Source organism: Puntigrus tetrazona, chromosome 1 (genome assembly GCF_018831695.1).
Source record: "Puntigrus tetrazona isolate hp1 chromosome 1, ASM1883169v1, whole genome shotgun sequence".
In the NCBI taxonomy this organism is placed as follows: domain Eukaryota; kingdom Metazoa; phylum Chordata; class Actinopteri; order Cypriniformes; family Cyprinidae; genus Puntigrus; species Puntigrus tetrazona.
The window spans coordinates 20,265,190-20,288,624 of record NC_056699.1 but is presented as its reverse complement, the minus strand read 5'-3'; the positions used below and the strand labels follow the sequence as shown (position 1 = coordinate 20,288,624).

Below are 23,435 nucleotides of genomic sequence, written 5' to 3'. Positions count from 1 at the left end.
ATGTGAAGAACAAAGTGTTTTATTGGAATGGCGAAAACCCTTCTGTTCACAACCACTTAAAGCACTTCATCATCTTTCAGACATCAGTTCATTAAAGATTAGTGAAAAATCAAGACTCGGTTTACTCGAGAGGGAACTAAAACAATTTAGCTTTTTGTGGAAAAAAAAAATTCAAGCTTCCACACAAACAAATTAAAGGTAATGATTGGAAAAGGTTAATACGTGAAGACTGCCTGCAGCTTTCTTCTGTGCCTGTCGGTTTAGAATACAATTGTTAAATAATCCTTTAGCACAAAGAAAATGAAAATAAGCTTAATATAAAAAAAAAACATTCAAGACTTTTACAGCAGTATATTCTCTCTGAAATTAAAGTGTAACTGGATCTAAATGTCAAAAAGTAACAACTGAATTTTACAGAATATTATCTTGAGGTCTTGCTCTTAGAAACAGTAAATGTTCAAAACATGAAATGTTAAAGGCCCACTCTTTTAGGACCGCCGCGTTCGGTCTAGTAGTCCGTACCGTCACACAACCAAGCCACATCTTAGTAAAATAGTAAAAAAAAATCTAGAAAAAGAAAATACTAGGAGTGACAATGGAATGGGAGGATTAACAATACAAGAGAAAAATAAATGATAAAAAGTTTGTTCCCCGATGCGATGCATATGCAACGCAAAATAACCCCTTACTAATGATCACCATATTAGAGGTAGATGTCCCATGTTCACCTTGATTAAATTAAAAACGGCTGACAGACTGATATTAATGTCCCAAATAACAGCTGTTTGAACATCTGTGTCCAGTTTATCAATGATTATGACATTTAAATAGGTATTAACATAAGGATTTACTATATTATTGGACTCATTTTGCACTTAATTAATATGTTATACAAAAAGAAACAAGAGCACAATCATTCCGTTTATATCTCGGTACAAACTCTTTCTCTCTGCATACTGAACATCAGCACATCCTGCTCCAGTCCCATAGTGATTCACAGTGCTCTTCAGCAGCATGCGCTTCCTATTTGTCCTTCTTGCTCTCTGTGTCCATCGCGGTGATGGTCTCGGCCTCCGGCTCCTCCTCCTCAGGCACGGGGGAAAACACAGACTCGTTGGGCCTCTCGAACTTCTCTCCTTTGGTCTTACCAAGCTTCTTTGACTTCTGATACAGCTCGTTGAGGTTAAACTCCCGGATGATGTTTTCCTGGAAACAAAGGAAAAACACTGATCTGTATAGCGCAGAAACATACACAGAGAATAAAGGAGGATGTTTCCTGACAAAGTTTTTCCACTCGAAAGGTCGGATTTTTCGGATTAAGCCTCACCTCTGTGAAGGTCCAAGACACTGCCCGTCCCTTTTTGTCCACTTGAGGGCGCCTCATGATTTCCTTTCCCCCCTGGAAGAGCACCAGAGAGGGCAGCTGCTTGGAGAGAGGAGAGGTGCTGACCCTGTACCTGAGAGGGGGAGGGAAAACAGCAAGCATTGTCAAAATCGGTTACAAATAGCTCAGAAAAACAGACCCAGCAGAGCCACTTACTTTTTGGACACTTCACTGTAACGACCAATGTCCACTTTGCCAAATTTCAGTCCTGCACAGTTATACCTGAGTGAGAGAGAGTTAAAGTTAGCTATTTCTATTCAGAATATTGAAATTCGTAGAAACTGATGCTGGATGAACAGTACGAGTCAAAAGCTTGAGGTCAGTAACATTTAAATATATATATATATATATATATATATATATATATATATATATATAAATAATGAGCATAAAATAATTTAAAACACACACACATATGTTTTAAATTATTTTATGCTTGCATTTGTTGTACAGCAATATTCTGAAATTTTAATACAATTTAAAAAACAGTTTTCTATATAAATACAATTTAAAATGCCATGTATTTTTAGAATCCATTACTCTAATTTTCAGTAACTTGATTCTTCAGAAATCATTCTAATATGTTGATTTTGCGGATCAAGATGTATTTAATTTACTTTTTAATGCCAGCATCAAGACTGCTTTCAGGGTGATCTCAGAATAAATTTAAACCGAGTGTACAATTAACAAAACGCTAAACGTTACAAAACACGTCAAACCTAAATACACAAGCGCTACTTATGACTGGTTTTGCGCGGTTTATTTGAAATAGTTTATTATTTTTGATGTTTTTGAACGAAAGCATATATTCTTACTTCAAGGACAGATCAGCATAGACAGATGCGAAAGACTGACACTCTGGTGACCAGTTAGCAAAAAACTCCACGATCCAGGTCACTCTATTATCCTTCTCCAACTCATCCTAAAAACAAAAGAAAATTAGCACGAATTGAACCGTTTTAAGCGTATATCTAACTCTACACCCCCCTCGAGCTGCTAAAGTTAAAGTTCAACTATGAATGTGGCTGAAATCTGAGCATTTATGGCCTTTGAATTTCTGTTACTAATAAGCCAAGCACACTCAAGCGAGTTTCCTCTGAGGTTTTAAATCAGAATAAAGCGTCGTTCTAATTCATAATCTGACTATAGTGTATTGAAAACCAGCAGCTCGTGATTAAAGCACATAAAAGTAAAGCGTCTAATATGAACTCATACTCACATCAATGGTTTTATCGCTGAAGTACTTGATGTATTCAGGGCCCATGTAGAGAGGAGGTTTACAGGTCATCAGGAAAACTGCATCGGTGATTAGAGAATATTAAAAATTATATACCATTATATATAATTAAAAAGAATATTAAGAATATTAAAAAATAGTATACTATTAATTTTAGTTGATACATTTAAATTTTTATTTTAGTTGTCCTTTTTTTATTATATTGCAGGATTTTTGTAGATTTATTTACAAAAAAAAAAAAAAAAAAACAAACAGCTTTACTAAATTTGCTTAAAGATTTTATTTTTGTCTACAGTCCTTTAAAGGCGGATGACTCCAGTTTAGTGCCTGTTTGCAATCCTGGGAAAGAAGAAAAAATAAATAAAAGAATACTGACCTATACACAACGTCAAATAGAGAAGCCCCAAACGTATGTCCAGTCTGAAGAAGAGGATCACATTGGCCACTTTACAAAAGAGGATGATGTTGCCCACGTGCTGCTCGATGGTAACTGGGCAGCAAAAAGTAAACAAAAACAACTCATTATTTTAATATTGCACCGCTTTGAGAGACGAAAAGGCACAGTCAAAGGGGTCGAGTTGAACAGCAGAACTGGAGGAGGGAGAGAGTCACAGAAACAAAGCAATGACAAAGAAAACTGATTGAACCACAAACACGAGGACAACCGTCACCGAGAGCGCCAAGACTCGCAGGTGCCCAAATGTTTAGTGTGTAAACAAAACCTTCACGTTCATCATAGCTGAGAGATTATTCGTTGACGCTTAAATATGCAATACAATATGCTTTAGAGAAAATAATTGTGCAAAGATGGAAAGGAGTTTTTCTAAGAAGGAGAATGTCTTACTTGCTCTTCTGTTCTTCATCATGACTATAGCACTTAAAAACATCAGTATCTCCACCTCTCTCTGAAAAAAAAAAGTTGAATAATCAAAGACTGACAACATTTGAAATGTCGGTGCATAGTAAAGACAATAACATAAAATAATATAGCTATATTTAATAAACAATGTTATAATATATAGGCCTATTATATTATAAATACTATACTAATATACTAAATTCTATAGTACAGCTTAAATATGCTTTCCATTTTATTGTTTCAAATGACTACAAATTTCTGTGAATTTAATAGTGCCCTTTTTTGCTGTATTGTTCACGGTTTTGGACCCTACTCTGTGGCAGTTTTTTTTTTTTAAATAAAATATAAATAAATACACAACAGTGAATGATACAGACGCACCACACGTGCATATTATTATATTATATTATTTCCACGTGCGTTGTTTTAATGCATGGTATTTCAGACTCTTTTACTATGGTTTGGGCTTGTTTTCTTAATAGCGACCCCCAAATTCTGCTGGCCACTGCCCAGTCCCCTTGTTACAAAGCAGCTATATCCGTTCCCACTCATCATGTGTTAAACCTCAGATGTCTGCTTTATACATACCCAGTCAAAATCGCATGAATTGCCATCCTCGCGCTGCGTCGAAAGATGTTCGCAGATCCCAGGCGTTTTGCGGACAAGCAGGAACGCGATAGACATAAATAACGAGGCGATGTAGTACGGCTTTAGTAGCCATTTGTAAACCTGCGGCAAATGATACAGAAACGCGAAGAGGGGTGTTAATAAAGCCATTGTTCTTTTTTAGTTTTAGAAAACGAGTTCTGCGGTGATCCGAGACGGCAGACTCCGCATCGATGCCGCTATCAACGCGAAACAATATTCGTCGGCAAATGAATTAAACGATTTAAAGGGACAGAGGTCACTGCGGACGAAGGAAAAATTCGCCCCGCCTCTTTAAAGCGCGCCCATTGATTGGTCACCTTCCTGAAGCGGCGTCGCTTATTGGTCGTGATGTCACATAAAGGGAAGGACAAGAGGAAGTATGTCGCTTTTTTTCTTTACCGTAACAAATAAACTCCCAGCGATGATTTTGACATGCGTCACTGACACAAACGTTAATAATTTATCTAATCTCATATAATTATGTATGCAAATAAATTGCTGTCTTATATAATATAATGCATTTTTAGGACGCATTATGTATGTATATTTGGTGCATTTTAGAAACTGGCTACACTAAGATCACGTACTTGATAAATTACGGTAATTTTCCCCAAGCAACCGGAAGCAGTTGTGAACGGATCGTCGTTCTGCAGTGTCAAGCCGAGACAACTGTCCACGCAATAATAACGTCGTGGCGTAATTTTGCCATCATGACAGAAATCTTCTCTTCTCTGTATGGTCAGCCTGATTCACAGGGTCCAGCAGGGCCCTCTGCGCTTGGCTTTGGATCTGGGAAACCCCAGGGACCCCAAAATATGGGCCCGATGTGTTTCCCGCATCAGATGGTGGATGAAGGGGGTCCGATCAGAAAACCCACAGCAATGAACGAGCCCTTCTACCTGCTGCGAGAACTACCCAGTGAGCGCCTCTTTGAGACTTTAATGATGAAGATATTATTGATTTGAACGTAATAATATATAACACCGTATCAGTATCGATGTCACTGTAGAGTGATTGTATAGCATGCAAACTTGCCAGTTTATTTACATGGTACTTCAAAGTTGCTGTATTCAAATAAGCATGGTACATGGTAACCATAGTACCATACCATACAATATATGTCATGCAAGAGCCTTACTAAGACTAAGGTACCCTAATAACAATGAACAACATCACTGTTATTAAAAAAAACCCACTTTTTATTAAAAAAAGTTCTATATTTTTTTAACCATGGAGCTGGGGCCACTAGAGGGCCCCGGAAAACTTCCAAGAGGGCCTCCTAGACAAAACAAGCTTTAATAAGATAAACAAACAAAAAAAGTCATTACACAGTCATTACAGCAGATTTACCGTTAGACACCAATTAACCTCGAAGTCAAAAAGATGTTAGCATGGTAAATTTTGCCAGTTATTTTAGAGTTAATGGAGCCGTTATGAACCTGTTAACTCTCATGTCTTCTTCTCAGTGGAGAACGAGCTGACAGGACACACTAATCTCATCACACACTACAACCTGGAACACGCTTATAACAAGTTCTGCGGAAAGAAGGTGAAAGAGAAGCTCAGCAACTTCCTTCCTGAGCTGCCTGGTGTGTATGCATACTTTTACCTTCCACCGCCCTTTTCTGCTCACCCCTCGTTCTGAACACAAAAGATGATGTTCTGACGAATCTTGGTAACCAAACAGTTGATGGTAGCCATTGACTTCCATAGTATGAAAGAAAATTCTATGGAATTCGATGGCCGCCGTCATTTGTTTGTATATTTGAGTGAACTGTCCCTTTAAGTAAACCTAAACTCCACTGCCACTTCTGTATTCCAGGTATGATCGACAGCCCAGGCATTCAGGACAACAGCTCTCTGCGATCTCTCATCGAGAAGCCACCAGTTTGCAACAACTCGTTCAGTCCTCTCACTGGGGCCATGCTCACCGGCTTCAGGCTGCACACTGGCCCTGTAAGTGTGTGTGTGTGTGTGTGTGTGTGTGTGAGTGTGAGAGAGAAGCTTGCGTTAAGTGAAGTATGAAGTTGACTGTACTCTGAGGTTTGTCAATGTCTTTCTTAGGTTTCGGTAGTGAATGGTAATGCGAGTCAGACCTTTCTTGTTGTTTTGTATGCGTGTTTTACGTGACTCTCTCTGTCCAGCTACCAGAGCAGTACAGGCTGATGCACATTCAACCACCAAAGAAGAAGAACAAACACAAGCATAAACACCATCGGCCTCAAGATCCCTTACCACCAGGTGACAATTAAACACAAACAAAGAATCGAGTATCTGCTTTCTTAAATCTTAACTGTCCTTTTCCACATCTTTACCGCAGAAACTCCGTCAGATTCAGACCATAAGAAGAAGAAGAAAAAGAAGGATGATGACCCAGACAGAAAGAAAAAGAAGAAAGATAAGAAGAAGAAAAAGGTAAATTGACCTGATTTTTATTAGAATTTTTCTACACTTTTTAATTGTTTAAAAGTCTTATGCTCACCAAGGTGGCATTTATTTGATCAAAATACAGTAAAAGATTAATGTTGTAAAATTATTACAATGTGAAGTATCTATTTGAATATGTCTTAAGATGTAATGGATGGCAAAGCTAAACTACTTCAGACTTAGTGTCACATGATGCTTCAGAAATTATTCTAATATACTGATTTGCTGCTCAAAAAACAATTCTTATTATTGTCAAATGTTTTCTGCATTTATCAGAAAAAATTATAAATATCTTTACTGTCACTTTTGATACATTTAATGCATCCTCGGTACAGAACTTAGGTTTAGCATATCTTAAATGTGTAATACCTCAATACATGGTACACCTAATATCTGTGATAAATGGAATATTGTTATTTGTTCAGAATCGCCATAGCCCTGACCACCCGGGCATGACTGGAGCTCAGCCCAGCAGCAGCAGTCTGAGATAAAAACCAGAGGAACGAGATGAAGAGAAGCACAATCTGGAAAATTGGGCCTTTTCTGGGACGCTACAGATTTAATGTTACAGTGACTCAGATGCGTGTGTGTATATATAAATGTGTGAGAGTATATCATTATGTAATGTACCAGAACGCCTGGTCAACATCACATCTGTTATATTTGTAAGTGCCTCTGTGTCTATTTATGAGTATAATAATGAATTTTTCATTCAACCTTTTTAAAAACCTTTTTTTACAAATAAAACAGTCAGCTGAGAAATGGGCTGATTTGTGAGAAAATATTTGAATTTATTTGATTTTTTTCCCCCCTGTCAGGCATATTTACAGTCGTGAGCACAGCACAAGCACCATTATGTTGGACAATCAGTAGAATCACTGAAACCGGTAACATGATTACAGTCCTGAAACATACAGAACAGTACTTTCGAAACAACAAATATAGTAAAAAAACTGGCCTCTGCAATAAAAAGAATCATCTGTATTTACCATTTTCACGTAACGCTGCATTTCTCTCAAGCTTAGTAAAAGAGGGATAGCAAACTTTTAATATTAAAACGATCCATGTCATGGTAAGTTTTACCTGTTAGGAAAACATTCTTTAAATGGCGTGTTATTTTCATTTTGTTAATTTGATTATGTTTGTGTCCTGCACATACATAATGAAGACTTGAATATGGTAGAATAAAAGTTCCCAATCATTTGTGAGCTACTCTCCTGAAAATTTCAGCTTTTTGATCGAGACACAAGGACTAAAGGTAAGGTTACCTTTTTAAGCAAGTTGGATCGAGTTTTGATTTTAGATTCTAAACACAGAATGATTGTATATGTTATAAAATGCCCTGAAAAACAATAACACTGCTTTTCAAATAAATGGAGCAAATGTTGATTCATACTGACTAACAAAAGTGATGAGGAAAGGAGGTGCTTCACAGAAGGACATTTATAATTTTTTTATATATATAAGTCTCCCTTCTGGTTCTGCTACCATTTTAATGGACATTTCAAAGTGTCCATGCAATATTAATAATTGAAGAAAACGGCAAACTACATACTTTAAGTGAAGGCATAATGTTTTTCGGATTGATAATAAAAGACTTGAAAACACATTCTGCTCAGTCACTCATTCAAAGGCTCGACTGAAGCTTTAAATTGCACATTTGCTATTTTTTAACACTGTTTTATATTTGTCAAGTCTCCACAGTGACTGAACACGAAGTCAATAATTCCGTTTCTGAAGTGCCATGATATCATAATTCATAAACCAGGCGTATAATTCACATACGCCTCAACTGTCAATGTTTTCCACCTCAGGCGTTCCCGTTTGATTGATATTTTGCTGAATCGCTTGTTTGGTTGAGACTGTCGCTCTCCTGCACCGTCTGGCTCATTGACAGACTATTAAGCGCTGCCTTCTCCTTCATAATTTGTCTCCGGTGGTAGAAGAGGTATCCGGGCAGCAGGAATCCAACCAATGAGAACACAAGCAGGCCCAAGTTGATCTGTTGATTGAAAAAGCCACATTTTTGTCCAGATTCTTGATTCTGTGAAACTTAAATTTAAATACAGACACACATTTGCTTTGCACGTGAATGGTGCATTACACTCACCCAATAAGGATCACCCCGCAACGGTCCCACCATGCACATGAAGAGTGGTTGTTGTAGGAGGGCAAACACAGCGCTGATCGTGGACTGCAAGCCCGTCAGAGTGCCAAAGTGATTGGTTGGGTAGCTAAACATGCAAATAAACACTTTGAGGATAACAAAAAACAGCTAAATTACATACATGCATCTTACTGAGCCATTTTTAACAGCTATTTGCGAGAGCATTATCGTTAACTAAAACACTCCAAAAATGTATGTTTATTTATACAAATAAAAAATATTAATTACTTTTAATTCACCAAGATGTCAAAGCAAAACGTATCATTTTTTAAGTACTAGAATCACATAAATTCATTTCAAAGTCATTTTAGCCTTCATCTGCTCATAAAAACTTGTATTTTGATAAGTAAAACTCACACAGCAGCGTAGAGCCCACCACAGCAGGAGTGAAAAAAACCTCGAACTGCAGTGTGAAGAACAAATGACACCACCTGAAACAAAAAGGAGAACAAAGAAAAATACATACAATAATTAATATTCATCTAAACCAGGGTCGGCAACCTTTTTATCAAAAGAGCCACTTTGTGTGAGCCACTCCCGGAGCCGCAAAAATTACAGAGTTTATAAAGTTCTAAAAGACGGCTGCTGATGTTGATGTGAAATATATTTTAAGTGACAAACTATAAAAAAACTTTATTAGATGGTATCAACTAAAACCCCAGAGGAATTGTGCAACAAAATGAGCACATAATGACGATAATAAAAATAAAATAAAAAAAAACCTTCTATGTTTTTTTGTCAAGGCCATCGGGAGCCATTACAAGGAGGCTGAAGAGCGCATGCGGCTCCAGAGCCGCAGGTTGCCTACCCCTGATCTAAACGTTCATGTTTTGCAGCAATAACACAATAGTATCTGTATGCATTTGTACACATAAAGACTTAAACGTATACATGAATGTAATTAAAATGATACATGAGTGCAAAGTTACAGATGATTTTGTTGTGTATGATTGCAAAGATACATACGAATATGCTAATTAAATAAAATTATGTGAGTGAAAAGTAATTTATTGTAACTTAAATTAGTATGAGTGCAATGGTAAATGTGAATATAAAAATGCTAATTAATATATAAAAATTCTATATAGTAATTAAATATCATTACATAGCTATTAAATAGTATTTCTGAACAAACAAGTGCATTTGTGACATTGTGTCTAACCTGTACGGGCAGATTGTCAATGAGAGAGATGATGCCGAAGATGACTAGCAGAGTGTTAGTTAAGATGAACGCTCTGATGGCGTTAGTGAGTTTCTGGATCTTTCGGTCCCTTTTTGGATGCCTGGAGGGACTGTGGTAAACAACGAAAGGAAACGGGTAACAATCTAACACATTCAATTAATTCAACATCTCTCTCCTTCACTCTTTCACCACTATCACCTTTTTTCACCCTCTGCTGAATTCACCACGTCCTCGCACTCCTTCATTCTCCAGTCCATGATGTAGCCAATCAGAGGACAGGAGACCAGACAGAGCAGCTGAAGAGTGCCAAAGATGGACGAGTAGAGATTCACAAAAAACACACACACACACACACACACACACTTCAACACTATACAAGCACTTCCTAGAATAATGTTGCTTTATTATCCTGATATTGCACTGCCTGCTACATTACATATTAAACACATTAATCCAAATAAACGATACTAGACTTTTTATCAGAAGTAATTTAACGTTAGCGAGAGATTTTGAAACTTTTAACAACTGGTGTCAAGGTCAAAAAAAACGTTTTTGTTAAATGTCTTGCTCGATTGAGCTGTCTTTCTTCAAATTTCTTCCTGTTTTGATATTATGTTTTCTAATGTGATATTATTGATACATTAAAGAGACAGTTCATCCAAAAATTAAACTTCTGTCATTATTTACTCACCGTCAAAGTGTTACTTTTTTTCGCTGAATAAGATGAACAAGATGATTTGAAGAATGCTTGCCTTCGACTTTACATGATATTTTTTTCCCCTAATGGCTGCAATCAACTGTTCTTCAAAACATCTTTGTCTCAAAACAGGCTTGAAACAAGTGAAAAGTGATTAACTGAAGAATTTCCACGTGTGGGTGAACCGTCCCTTTAAGTGTGTTATAAGTGCTTAAATATGTTTGTTACGAAACCAAAATAAACATACAGTATAATGGTCTGGTTAAAATAATGTGACTTTTCTTACCTTTCTCCTCTGCCTCCTTCACCAACTCCTCTGAGGCTAAACACACACAAACAGGCAGTCAAAAACATGCAATATAAAGCCAACTTACGCCACTAACTTTACTACCCACTTACAAACACCCACCACTAACACATGCTTCTGCAAAACTGTAGCAGACGCCTGTGAGTTTGCGCTAATTTACCCATCTGTTCTTAAGCAAAGTAATAACACCAATTTTAAAAGAGCAAATCTCATTAATCCCGTTAAAAGCAAACGACTGGGATGTTAAGCTGATGCTCACGATTGGGGTCGCCATGGGTAACCAGGAACTCCAACATCTTATTCATAGCGCCCATGAAAAAAATGACCCGGAGCTGGGTCATGGCCATCGTGATGATGCTCCACAGGAATATAGGAGAGCACACAGAACGATGAAAGGGAGGGGATACTGCTGTACCAAACAAAATTTGAAAACATAAGATTATTTCATGATCAAAGTCACAGTTCTATGGTGTTTCGCAGGCAGCGTGTTTGTGAGACTTGCCCTGGCTCTGAGCAGCTGTCCCATGGCTGGGAGCTTCATCAGTGGAAGGCTGTTGTTTGGTCAAATCTTGCTCTTTAAGAGTCTCCTGAGTGAAAGAACTTTCTTCAGTCATCTTTTGGCCCTCTTCTTCACTTGTCAACTTCACCATTGTCCTGTGCAATCAAGAGACAGAAATTCATGTACAGTTTTAGCAATATCCTGTATATTAGGATTGTTACGTTCTCGTTGTTCAAAAGTTTGGGGTCAATGTTTGTAAAGTGTTTTACTCTCTGCATTTATTTAAACATAAATACAAAAAAACGTAATACAGACTTACTGTTAATATATAATATAAAATAATTTGTCACATCATTACTCCAACAGTGTCACGTGATCCTTCAGAAATCATTCTAATATGCATCTATATGAAACTTTTTGAGGATTTTAGCTTTTGTAACATTATGTATTAGTCTTCAATGTCTTTTTTGATCAATTTAATGCATCCTTTCTAAACAAAAGTAATAATTTCTTTTAAAGAAGTACTGACTCCAAACTTCTGAATGCTAGTTTATTAACATGTCTAAGTGTAAAAAATAATAATGTAATAATGTATAGTGTATGTGAAGAATTCAGATGCGAAAGCTTGTTTCTCAGGCTCCTATGTTTACATTCAGTTATTTTTTATTTTAATGGCAGTGAAAAGAACCTATTCTTGGCCTATAATGTGAAATGACTAAACCTACCCAAAAAAGCCTGATTAAAAAAAAGCTCATATTAGAAGAAATTTTCAAACAGCAGCAATATCTGAACTCTTCATGTATTTGGCATGTACTGACGTGTATCTGATGTCCTCAGGGCCAGGAAAAGATTCTCCCGGCCAGTTAAAAAAGCAGTTGAGGAAGACGAGGCAGGCAAACCCTGCCCATACCCACAATATAACAGAAAAAGAGACGCCCATGTCATAGATCAGCTAGAGAACAAGACAGACAGAGGACATCTTCGTAAACTGCACTGCAAGACCAACGTATTTGTGCATAATGTATATCAGTTGTTTGACCTAGTTAGTGACTGAACAATCTCTACCTTGACTCCTGGGAAGGTGACAGCAGAGGAGGCGTACGAGCCAATCATGAGCGAAAGAATCGTAGACCGCACATTCCCGAACATATTTGGCAACTGAGAAAACCAAACGTGAAGAAAAGAATCGTAAGTGTCCATACCAAAGTGTGTATTCAAACTGTAACACTTGTTCATTGCCACTAGAGAGCACTATGTGCCTGAAGTTAGAAAAACGTGAAGACGCAGTTCGTCAGGCAGTGATCTTATAGTCTGACGCTACTGCTTATATTTAAAAAGCTCTTATTTACTGATGTACATCGAGAAATACATGCAGAATTTCATTTATTTAAATATAATTATACATAATTGTGTTTACTATATATGTAGTACGTATACGCACATAAATGTTTTATATTAGTTATTTAATCATTTAATCATATACTATTAATATACATACATGCATACATCCACAGAGATACTACAGAAATTAAAAATTAGGCACATGTTTCTGCAAGTGTTGTGTGTTATTATTATCATTGTGCACATCTTTCTTTCCCTCTTACATTTTAAACCAACGGTTCCATGCACCGTTAGAAAAAGGTACAGACAAAGGGTATATTTCTGTACTTTTTTAACCATAAATGATCCACATTAAAGGTACATTGTGCTCTAAAAGCCTATACCTTTCTTAAAGAGTACTGCCCCAGTGACAGTTTTACAGTGTACTGACAGTATATGGAGTTTTTAGTCTGCTCAGTTTTTATATAATAGAAGTATATAATTGCCTTTGATTTATTTAAATCATTCAGCATAGCTTAACTTATTTGTGGGTGTGATAAAATGCTGAGCTAAGCGTACTCCTTTGCTGTTGTGCCAACAATGCTCTACCATCCAAGCAAATAAACACACACACACACACACAAACATAGATGTCCCTATTCAGACTGACGCAAACACAAACAGTCCATTGCCAGCTCTTAAATATAACCCTACTATTTTAGCATATAAATAGGTTGCTGAAATGAAATACTTTCAGGAAGCTGACATGTCCTTCGGTGTGACATGCCATACTCCTAAATCTATTTAAACAGCAGTTTGCTAGTTTGTTTATATTATACACGCAGGTTATATGCAGTACACGTGGAGCTCATATAAAAACATGATTCAGAATTTCATCCAAGTTCAATTCAGGATATGTGCGTGTGCCAGTACTATGTAACTTAACAGTCTGGACAGTAAACACACAAAGATCACAGACACAAGAGGACAGAACATTGTGGCAACGTTTGCATATCTCTTGACAAATTATTTAATAGGTAAATAATGTTTCACATCTAGAAGTCAAGCATGGTTTCTTCTTTAACGACCCCTTTTTATCATTCGCTCAAATCCAGATGAATAAATTCCATCCTCGGTTTTCCCTGTTGATTATGTTTTATGCCGGATTATGGCAAAATTGTCACTTTAATGGTGAAATTGAAAAGTAAAATGAGTTGTGAGCTATGTTTATCCACATAGCCTGCGTAAATGAAGTGAATTAGAAAATATATTGTAGATATGAATTCATGATATTAATACATTTTGAAACTTTTAGGTAGTGTAGAAATAAGGGGGACACATGAAGAAAAGCCAGCACAGTGCGTGTTGGGAGACAGTGGGCTTGGTGGAGAAGAGGGCGTGAAGATGGATCTGTGCTGTGATTGGCTGAGAGCAACATGCCAAAAGAGCGAGGGGATGGAAAACGTACAGAGCTTAAGTGACCGCCAGCAGACGAGAGCAGTAACTCATGCAAGTGCAGAAAATGGCATCTGATATGCACAGCAAGAAATACTTTAAATCTTTTTGTGATCTTATGTGTAGGCGCGGTATTTTAATGTAAAACAGCAATCATGCAAAAGTGTAGCCAAAAGGTGTCATACTTACTTTTCACCTTGCACGTGTCCACAGACAGGCATAAAGAAATGATCCTAACCTCTCATTTCTTAATTTCTTGTTTCAATTCAATAATAAAAAAAAAGTAAAAAGAAATGATCCTAACCTCTTTCAGAAAAAGTCACTAAAAATGGTCACTAAGGCAGCATTTACTTGATCAAACACACTAAAAAAGCAATATTGTAAAATATATTATGATTTAAAATGTACTTTATTTCTGCCGGTTCAGTGTTATAAAGTTTTTCCAGGTTTTTGCTTTTCAGGATTGTTTGCTAAATAGAAAACAATAAATAACTATTTATTTAAAATGCATCCTCGTTTAATAAAAGTATTATTATTATTACTATTTAAATCTTATTAGCCCCTAACTTTTATAGCAGGTATTCATTTAACATATACATATACACACATATATATATATATATACAGACGTGGACAAAATTGTTGGTACCCTTTGGTCAATGAAAGAAAAAGTCACAATGGTCACAGAAATAACTGTTATCTGACAAAAGTAATAATAAATAAAAATTCTATAAATGTTAACCAATGAAAGTCAGACATTGTTTTTCAACCATGCTTCAACAGAATTATTTAAAAAAATAAACTCACGAAACAGGCATGGACAAAAATGATGGTACCCCTAGAAAACACTGAAAATAATGTGACCAAAGGGACATGTTAATTCAAGGTGTGTCCACTAATTAGCATCACAGGTGTCTACAACCTTGTAATCAGCCATTGGGCCTATATATATGGCTCCAGGTAATCACTGTGTTGTTTGGTGATATGGTGTGTACCACACTCGACATGGACCAGAGGAAGCAAAGGAAAGAGTTGTCTCAAGAGATCAGAAAGAAAATTATAGACAAGCATGTTAAAGGTAAAGGCTATAAGACCATCTCCAAGCAACTAGATGTTCCTGTGACTACAGTTGCACATATTATTCAGAAGTTTAAGATCCATGGGACTGTAGCCAACCTCCTGGACGTGGCCGCAGGAGGAAAATTGATGACAAATCTAAGAGACGGATAATCCGAATGGTAACAAAAGAGCCTAGAAAGACTTCTAAAGAGATTCAAGGTGAACTTCATGCTCAAGGAACATCAGTGTCAGATCGCACCATCCGTCGTTGTTTGAGCCAAAGTGGACTACATGGGAGACGACCAAGGAGGACACCATTGTTGAAAACGAATCATAAAAAGCAAGACTGGAATATGCCAAACTACATGTTGACAAGCCACAAAGCTTCTGGGAGAATGTCCTGTGGACAGATGAGACAAAAATCGAAGTTTTTGCCAAGGCACATCAGCTGTATGTTCACAGACGAAAAAATGAAGCATATCAAGAAAAGAACACTGTCCCTACTGTGAAACATGGAGGAGGCTCTGTTATGTTCTGGGGCTGCTTTGCTGCGTCTGGCACAGGGTGTCTTGAATCTGTGCAGGGTGCAATGAAATCTCAAGACTATCAAGGAATTCTAGAGAGAAATGTACTAGCCAGTGTCAGAAAGCTTGGTCTCAGTCGCAGGTCATGGGTCTTGCAACAGGACAATGACCCAAAACACACCGCTAAAAACACCCAAGAATGGCTAAGAGGAAAAAATTGGACTATTGTAAAGTGGCCTTCTATGAGCCCTGACCTCAATCCTATTGAGCATCTTTGGAAGGAGCTGAAACATGCAGTCTGGAAAAGGCACCCTTCAAACCGGACACAACTGGAGCAGTTTGCTCATGAGGAGTGGGCCAAAATACCTGCTGAGAGGTGCAGAAGTCTCATTGACAGTTACAGGAAGCGTTTGATTGCAGTGATTGCCTCAAAAGGTTGCGCAACAAAATATTAAGTTAGGGGTACCATCATTTTTGTCCAGGTCTGTTTCATGAGTTTATTTTTTTAATAATTCTGTTGAAGCATGGTTGAAAAACAATGTCTGACTTTCATTGGTTAACATTTATAGAATTTTATTTATTATTACTTTTGTCAGATTAAAGTTATTTCTGTGACCATTGTGAGTTTTTCTTTCATTGACCAAAGGGTACCAACAATTTTGTCCACGTCTGTATATATATAATATGGTAGTGTATACACACACACACACACACACAGTTAAACACCAACAGAGAGTTAAATGTCAACATGACCACCACCCACTGACAAAATAATTAAACTAAACCCAAATACATTAAAACTTTAATAGGATCTAAGAATATAGAACAGGTCAAATGGTACATTTGCAACTGTGTCTTACTGTTAGTGAAGTGAAGGTTAGACAGATTCCTCCGAACCCATTCATGGACACAGCAATAAATATAATAGCTGATAACACTGTGAACAAAAAGAAGAAACAATGTCTTTATTACTTAGAAAACATTAAATGTACAGATTAACTAATTACTTGCCTTTGGAATTTAGCAATATTTATAATTAAAAATGCAATGTGTGTGTGTGTGTGTAATTTCAAGCTCTATATATTGTACTTTGGTTCTCACTGTGGTGCAACACCTGAAACCATTAAATGTGGCTTAATACTGACCTTTTGGATCATAAGACGCCACTGCAATCAAAGCCATGGATAATGCAAAGCACGAACTAAAGGAGTCATGAAAGCAGAGAGTTGGAGGAAATGACCAAGATTGAAAGTGGGCTTTAATGCTGACCTTCTAAAGTATAAGCCAACAGTCAACGTTAAGTTGTGAGGAACTAAGTCTTTTCCAGTTTTATACAGATAGCTGTGTGTCTCTCACCTGCCAAGCAATCTGATTGGACGTGGTCCAAACCTGTCCATCAGGACACCAAGGGGCAGAGTGGCTGCGCTGATGATGAACGAGCCAATCGTAAAGCCCAGATTCAGAATCTCCTCCTGCTCAATACAGCTCAGCCAAACCGCCCGCTCCGTCAAACTTACATTAGCGTGAGCCTCGGTGACATTCTCTAATAGCAACACAGGGAGAATCAGATTTACTTTAAACTTCTGCATGCTGCCGAGCATACAACCGCTCCGTGTGGATGTCGTCTGATCACGTACCTGTGCACAGGTGTGAGTAGAAGCCCTCATTCTTCAGCATGATAAGAAGAGATCCCCAACCCAACAACACGGCAGAGAAGAGCAGGTTTTCTATGATTGATGTGACAGCCATCCACCAGCGCCTCCTGTAGGCCTGTGAAAGCGACGGAGCCATTGCGCTGGAGAATGAAAGATACAGCAGTTCAGTCTTGTACAATCAGAATGGGGCTTCTTAATTCATAAAAACAAAATAATATCAGAAGAGGCAGGGACATCTTGCTTTGTTTGATTTTGTAAAGTCAAAGCAACACAACACACTTTCTTTGACACTTTTCTCCATGTCTCATCTACACTTTCAGACCCCGCTTGCCCAGATTTATACACCGCTTTATTAAAACTGCTTGCATCTGAGACTCATGCACGCTTGCATGTGTACTGCTGAAGACCACAAACGTTAATGTTGGAATTTATTAATCTTCTCACAACACGATCCTGCACTTATTCAGGATACCGGGGTTTTTTCTTCTATTTTAGTGTGAAGAGCTGAAATGAGAAGAATTCAGGGAGGAAAGGAGAAAAACAGGTTTGTTACAAATTTATGTCAAGACTTGTCCTCTTTGTTCAGGCATTCTTGAACGGCATGCCCACAGCGTGCTGCTAAAACGAAATGGGAGACCGTGTATTAAAAAAAAGAGTGTAAGTGTGATTTATGTCTGTTTATGTTTTGAACACAGCCTTTTCTAGTTGTCCTCATCACATGGATAAAACAGGCCGAAGTATTTTTATTATGCATAGAGCACATGTCCACACACCCCCTGTCCTGCTGACACCAGAAATAGTCACAGACCTTCATGGCACACCACGAGCATCACCGCCGGTGTGACTTATTTCCCCGACACATAGGTTAAAATAAATAGGCTACTGCTGTAATATGGAGTTCGATGCTGCTGTAAAGTAGATCACTGACAGTATAAGGTCGGACAAATGTAGTAATTCATTGTATAAAACAATGTAACAGCAAAGTGAATATATCATCAAACATATTGAAGAATAGTAGACAGGCAGTCAGTTTCTTAACTTTGTCTGCACAAACACTTTTATAATTTTTCTAATTATTATTATCTAATTATATTTTAAGCATATGCATTTCCACCACTGAAATTTAGATTTATTTTTTTCGCTCACAATTCTGAATCAGGATTCCTCCCCCTACAGGACTACAGGACATCAAGAAGCTTACTTAAACTTGGCCCAAAAAAATGGTGCAAAAGGAAAACTTATTTTCTTCCACCGCTGGGCCTTCATGCGCTCCTTAATTAACAATTTCGTCATTTAAAAAAGGTATATTAGGTTAACTGTGCAAGGGCTTAGGATAACAAGTATGTCCTTCCACTCAAGACTGTTTAAAAAGGTCAAAAGCCCCACACACACACACACACACACACACACACACAGCTGTTTCCTTCACACTGACTGCAGCTGCTACCGCGTGCTCAGCAGCTCACTGTAAGTGCCGCGTGCGCACTTCAGTTTCCTAAAGGAAAAAACACACCGCGCGTTGGCTGCACGAGACCATTAATACTTGCCTATCGGTCGTAAGGTAATTTAATGAATACTACATACAGTAAAGTTCAATGAACCGTGCGATCCGGCCTGCGTGACATGTGTAAACGAATATCACCGTGACCTAAAACCCCACGCCCCGAACATAATCTGGTTATAAAAAAATTATTTCAAATATTTAATTCGAGATTTAAAAAGCAAACGCAGCCTCCTTTATTACACAAAACTACAATCTTTTTTAGAAAATCGAGTGATTGAGAGAATGTACTTCACGAGGCTTAAACAGATTTAAAAACGTAACATTCATTTATCAACTCGGCTCTTTAAACAAGTTTCCAAAATCTTGGAAACACAGAGAGAGTAAACTTACCACTGTTTTATGCACTGTTATTTATAGCAATGGCATGTGTCTGGTTTTCCTCAGCGTTACTTATCCTTTGCAGCGCGCAAGCGGGGCTATAATTTAGCGTTTTTCTCTCCGCGCGCTCCAGGTTGCACTTGCGCGTTTGTAGAAACTAAAAAGGATATGTCAAGTTTTGTATGCACTTTCTCTCTCCCTGCTCGTTTTGTCTATAAATGGCTCTCGGCATTGACCCTCCTCCCCACCTTTCCAAACCAAACTCAATTTATGGATGGTTTCCCAAAGAGCACACGCGACTGGATTGTTAGTGCGGAACGCCTGTGATATTTTTTCCCGGCGCGAGCGGCGCCCTCGCGCGGCCACGACCACACGGGAACTCACCTAACCGGCCGCGAGGAGCGTTCGGTCAACGTTTTAAAACGTTTGCAGAGTACTCACGCGTGCAATCTTCCCATGACGTCTTCGGGCGCGTTGAACTTGGCTGGCTTCTGTCTCTTTTGGAGATCTCGTCATTCTACGCCACATTACAAACATTTCTCAAGAACTACGGCGATGATTGCCCTTCGCTGCTAAAATAGATTGTTTTACTGGAAAAACTAGACCCCCCCCAACCCCCAAAGCAGGCGAACTAGGGAAAGTGCTACCGCCGTGGACGTTGCAACACGATGAATCAGTCGTCGATTTAATTTATTTGCCGTCGTTATCCCACCGCAAGACTGGATGTAATTACTCTGAAAGTCAGATAAAACCACAAATCTGTCGACGATAAACATCGCCGCCGATGTATTCATAGGAAATAGGGTTTTCGTTAAAGCACACTTTACAAAACATTAATGTGGCACAGACCGTGAGACCCTGGCCATTACTTATACGGCCTTTCACCTCCTGTACTTTTTTCACTAGCGGTGACATATTAATTACCGCATGTTCATTTGAAAATATGATTTAATTAATGTTAATTTCCAGCTATTATATGTAAAATAATTTTTTTAACATTTATATTTAAATGTTATGAGGGATTCATAAAATAATGTATTTAACACAATTATCCCATACAATTTAAGTTTCTCATTATTATACCAAATCTTATTGTCCTCCAGCTACTTCTAAAACAGTGTATCCACAGAGAAGGGTTCAATCGTTCATATGCTTTACAATTAACAAAAATGTTTTTTTAATGATGAAGACGACTTAGTTATGAAAAGTAACACTTAATGATATCTCGTATCAAAGCAAGATTGTTTTTTCAGTGACATGTGCATGTTTCATAAGGTTTCTGGCACCACTTTTTGTTAACACCGACAGACGTTCACTAGAACCTCTGCAGAGCTCATCACTGTCGGTTTTATCGTTTTAGAATATTCTAAATATTCAAAAAATGTATATTCTAATATTCTAATCCTAATGTTGATATTTCTGTGTCACAACCATGATATGTCAACACCATCTTCCAATTTCTGAGGAAATTATTTGATCATTTTATTCTCCTGAAGCAGGCTACATTAGCATCTAGCATCAATAAAAAAAATGGTACAAATACACATTTTGTGGAAAAAAAATGGCAAATTTGTCAACCCCGTATGATTTTGTTTTGAAATTATATATACAAATACTTAAATGTTACTTTTAAATAAGAGTTTTTGTCACTTTTTGTTGTGTATGTTTTAATACAGTAACTGATTGATTTATTGTATTTGATAGTTAAATAACTACAAATTTAGGTTTTCGTCACCTCGGTCAGATTAATATTTTGATAATATTTCATTATGATATTTTATATTCGTTGGTCACATGTGAAAGTGTAATATGTCTGCTAACATGGCAATGTGTTTTGAAATGTTAAAAACATCTTGGATGCTTTTAAAGATAAAGTTGAAATTCTATTATATAGTTCAAGGTAAAAAGCATGTTTTGTTAAAAAGTACAAGGTTTTATTATTATTATTATTATTTTATTAATTTTTTCATTTAATTAAATACATTTTTAATTTAATTTTGAACCCTGTTTTATCCCACTTCTTAAGAATCACTCTAATTCCTAAAAAAAGGAGCATGAGCCAGACATTCATTCAGTTTATTGATGTGACATAACAGGAAAAACAAAAACAGATGAACTTAGTCACATTTAAAAATATATATATATATTAGCTGGATAGTGCTTAATACGAGGAAAAAGTCTAAATGAAAACATTAATTTGATTTTTGAATTTTTTGTTCAGCATCTAGTGTTTACTGAAAAAAAGTCTGTTTAACATAACCAGATCTCATAGGCCTAACTTTGTAAAGCTAAAATGTATGTAGCTATAATTATAGTTCGTTAATAACTATAATTAGTTTCTTAATTTTTTAACAATATATAATAATTATAATAATATATAAATCATATTTTTATTGTATAATTTGTGAGATATATAAATTTATATAAATTATATTGCATAATTTACAATGTCACAATGTTAAAAACTATTATTGATCATTACAATATTATGAAGCACATCACAAACTAAATAGTTTTATAATGACATTGTTCCTTTGCAAACATGAAGATTAAAAACGGATTAAAATCCCCACTGGGGGAAATATGTTCAGATACAAGTGTATTATGCAAACATACAATAAAAAATACGCAGCACATGGCTGTCAAAAGTGAGGAAGGTTTGTGTTATCCTATGGCAGAAATTCAAAGCAAAGATCAGAGGAAAATGTCTTGCTGTAATATTTTACCACCCAAAATGTGTCAAAAAATATTTTATTGGGAAGAACCAATACAAGAATCTTAACAAAGTTGACTAACCTTTCCAAAGCTCATCGACTAACCTGTCCGAGCAGTTGCATGTAAAACCTTAAGGGGTAAAGGTTCTTGTAATACTATTCCACATTGCATCAGTAGTAAAGTCTTCCCTAGGGGAAGTGACAAGCAGTGATCCTAACGGGGGGATTTAGAAATTCTAAGGAAATAATAAAAGCATTGACACATGTTCAATTGTACGTTTCAATCCTCACGCACGCCCACAAATATTCACATACACATTGTAGGTGGATGAGGTGTTCGATGACTTCAGTTTTAAGACCACTGCTGTAAGCTCTCTAGATATATAAGATGGACATTCAGGGACATTTGCAGAAATCGTGGAACATAGAAAGACCCAACTCTAAAACACTTCCTGCGACGATCTTAGACTCCAACCAACACAGAAGACACAAGTAAGTCTTTACAAGGTTGAGTACATGACTGAAGTGCATTAGTGTTTTGACATGCTTTGTTTTACAGTGCGTTCCATCATTTTTGCCCTTCTACTAATGCTGTGCGTGAGATCTGGCAGATTTGCACCATTTGGGATCCACACTATGGATAAAAGGAGTCTAGAAACCTGCAAAAATGTAAGGCTGCAGGCTGAAAGGATAATGGAAATGTTAATCGATCAAAACGTAAGTGCGTAAGTGTGCCATGAATCTTAATCTGTTTTTGGTTGGTTTATAATCTAACGCTAATGCCATTTGCATATACTCCAGTTCACACACACTCCAAGCAGCACTGCCTCTTCAGAAAGTGACTGTGGAGCCGTAAGTTACTGGTTGACATTTTACTTTCCTCAGTATCTTTTGGAAACGCTTAGCCAATGTACTATATCTGATATGCATCTATCCTTCTCTCAGGCGAAGTGTGTAGTTTTACAGAAACTTGGTGATTATTATAACTGCGAGATGACATTCCAGAATAATTCCACTAAAATCAAGAATGAAGTTCAAGGCCTAATTGATAACCTGCAGGTAATGAAGTGTTGTAGATGTATGCAGTACATATGTAAATTACACGAGTTACAATGTTTCTTTGTATTTGTAGATGCTCAGATGCTCAGATGAAGAGAACACATGCAATTTATCAGATCCTTCATGTCCCTCGGAAGTTCAAGAACTCTCTTTGTGGGACAAAACTAAAGTGTTTGTGGATAAGGTTGTTTGGGCGTGTTTACATACAATGCAACACGTGTGTCCTAAGTTGTAAAAAGAAAAAATTACTGGGATATCCTAACACACACACACACACACACACACACACACACACACACACACACACATATATATATATATATATATATATATACACATCAATGTTTTAGACCTTGTTT

The 23,435-nt window shown here is 37.1% G+C and overlaps 3 protein-coding genes and 1 long non-coding RNA gene across 5 annotated transcripts; 2 read left to right on the top strand and 2 right to left on the bottom strand.

The window, feature by feature from the left end:
• Position 1: 1 nt before the first annotated feature.
• tmx2b (thioredoxin-related transmembrane protein 2b) lies at positions 2–4,383 on the bottom strand. The gene is made up of 8 exons (XM_043238986.1): positions 4,069–4,383; positions 3,466–3,526; positions 2,998–3,111; positions 2,604–2,680; positions 2,200–2,306; positions 1,541–1,606; positions 1,328–1,457; positions 2–1,206 (listed from the first exon to the last, which is right to left on the bottom strand). Exons 1-8 carry the CDS (start codon positions 4,255–4,257, stop codon positions 1,024–1,026), a joined length of 927 nt encoding a protein of 308 aa, XP_043094921.1. The 5' UTR covers positions 4,258–4,383; the 3' UTR covers positions 2–1,023.
• Positions 4,384–4,735: 352 nt separating this feature from the next.
• Positions 4,736–7,337, top strand: med19b (mediator complex subunit 19b). Its single transcript, XM_043239001.1, has 6 exons — positions 4,736–5,046; positions 5,595–5,717; positions 5,951–6,084; positions 6,273–6,369; positions 6,449–6,543; positions 6,981–7,337. The coding sequence occupies exons 1-6, from the start codon at positions 4,839–4,841 to the stop codon at positions 7,044–7,046; spliced, it is 723 nt and encodes a 240-aa protein (XP_043094936.1). The 5' UTR covers positions 4,736–4,838; the 3' UTR covers positions 7,047–7,337.
• slc43a1b (solute carrier family 43 member 1b) lies at positions 7,323–19,582 on the bottom strand. Of its 2 annotated transcripts, none has more exons than XM_043238739.1 (15): positions 19,316–19,582; positions 17,404–17,561; positions 17,123–17,309; positions 16,912–16,967; positions 16,627–16,703; positions 12,474–12,566; positions 12,227–12,360; positions 11,412–11,563; positions 11,169–11,318; positions 10,889–10,924; positions 10,104–10,236; positions 9,885–10,014; positions 9,080–9,153; positions 8,666–8,789; positions 7,323–8,557 (listed from the first exon to the last, which is right to left on the bottom strand). In XM_043238739.1, exons 2-15 carry the CDS (start codon positions 17,555–17,557, stop codon positions 8,366–8,368), a joined length of 1,692 nt encoding a protein of 563 aa, XP_043094674.1. In that variant the 5' UTR covers positions 17,558–17,561; positions 19,316–19,582; the 3' UTR covers positions 7,323–8,365. The 2 variants fall into 2 exon arrangements, with proteins under 2 accessions (XP_043094674.1, XP_043094682.1); XM_043238747.1 differs by having other exon boundaries at positions 11,169–11,315.
• Positions 19,583–22,441: 2,859 nt separating this feature from the next.
• On the top strand, positions 22,442–23,340 carry LOC122345304. Its single transcript, XR_006250990.1, has 3 exons — positions 22,442–22,509; positions 22,577–22,869; positions 22,963–23,340. It is a non-coding gene; the product is annotated as an uncharacterized LOC122345304 (long non-coding RNA).
• The last annotated feature ends 95 nt before the right edge of the window (positions 23,341–23,435 follow it).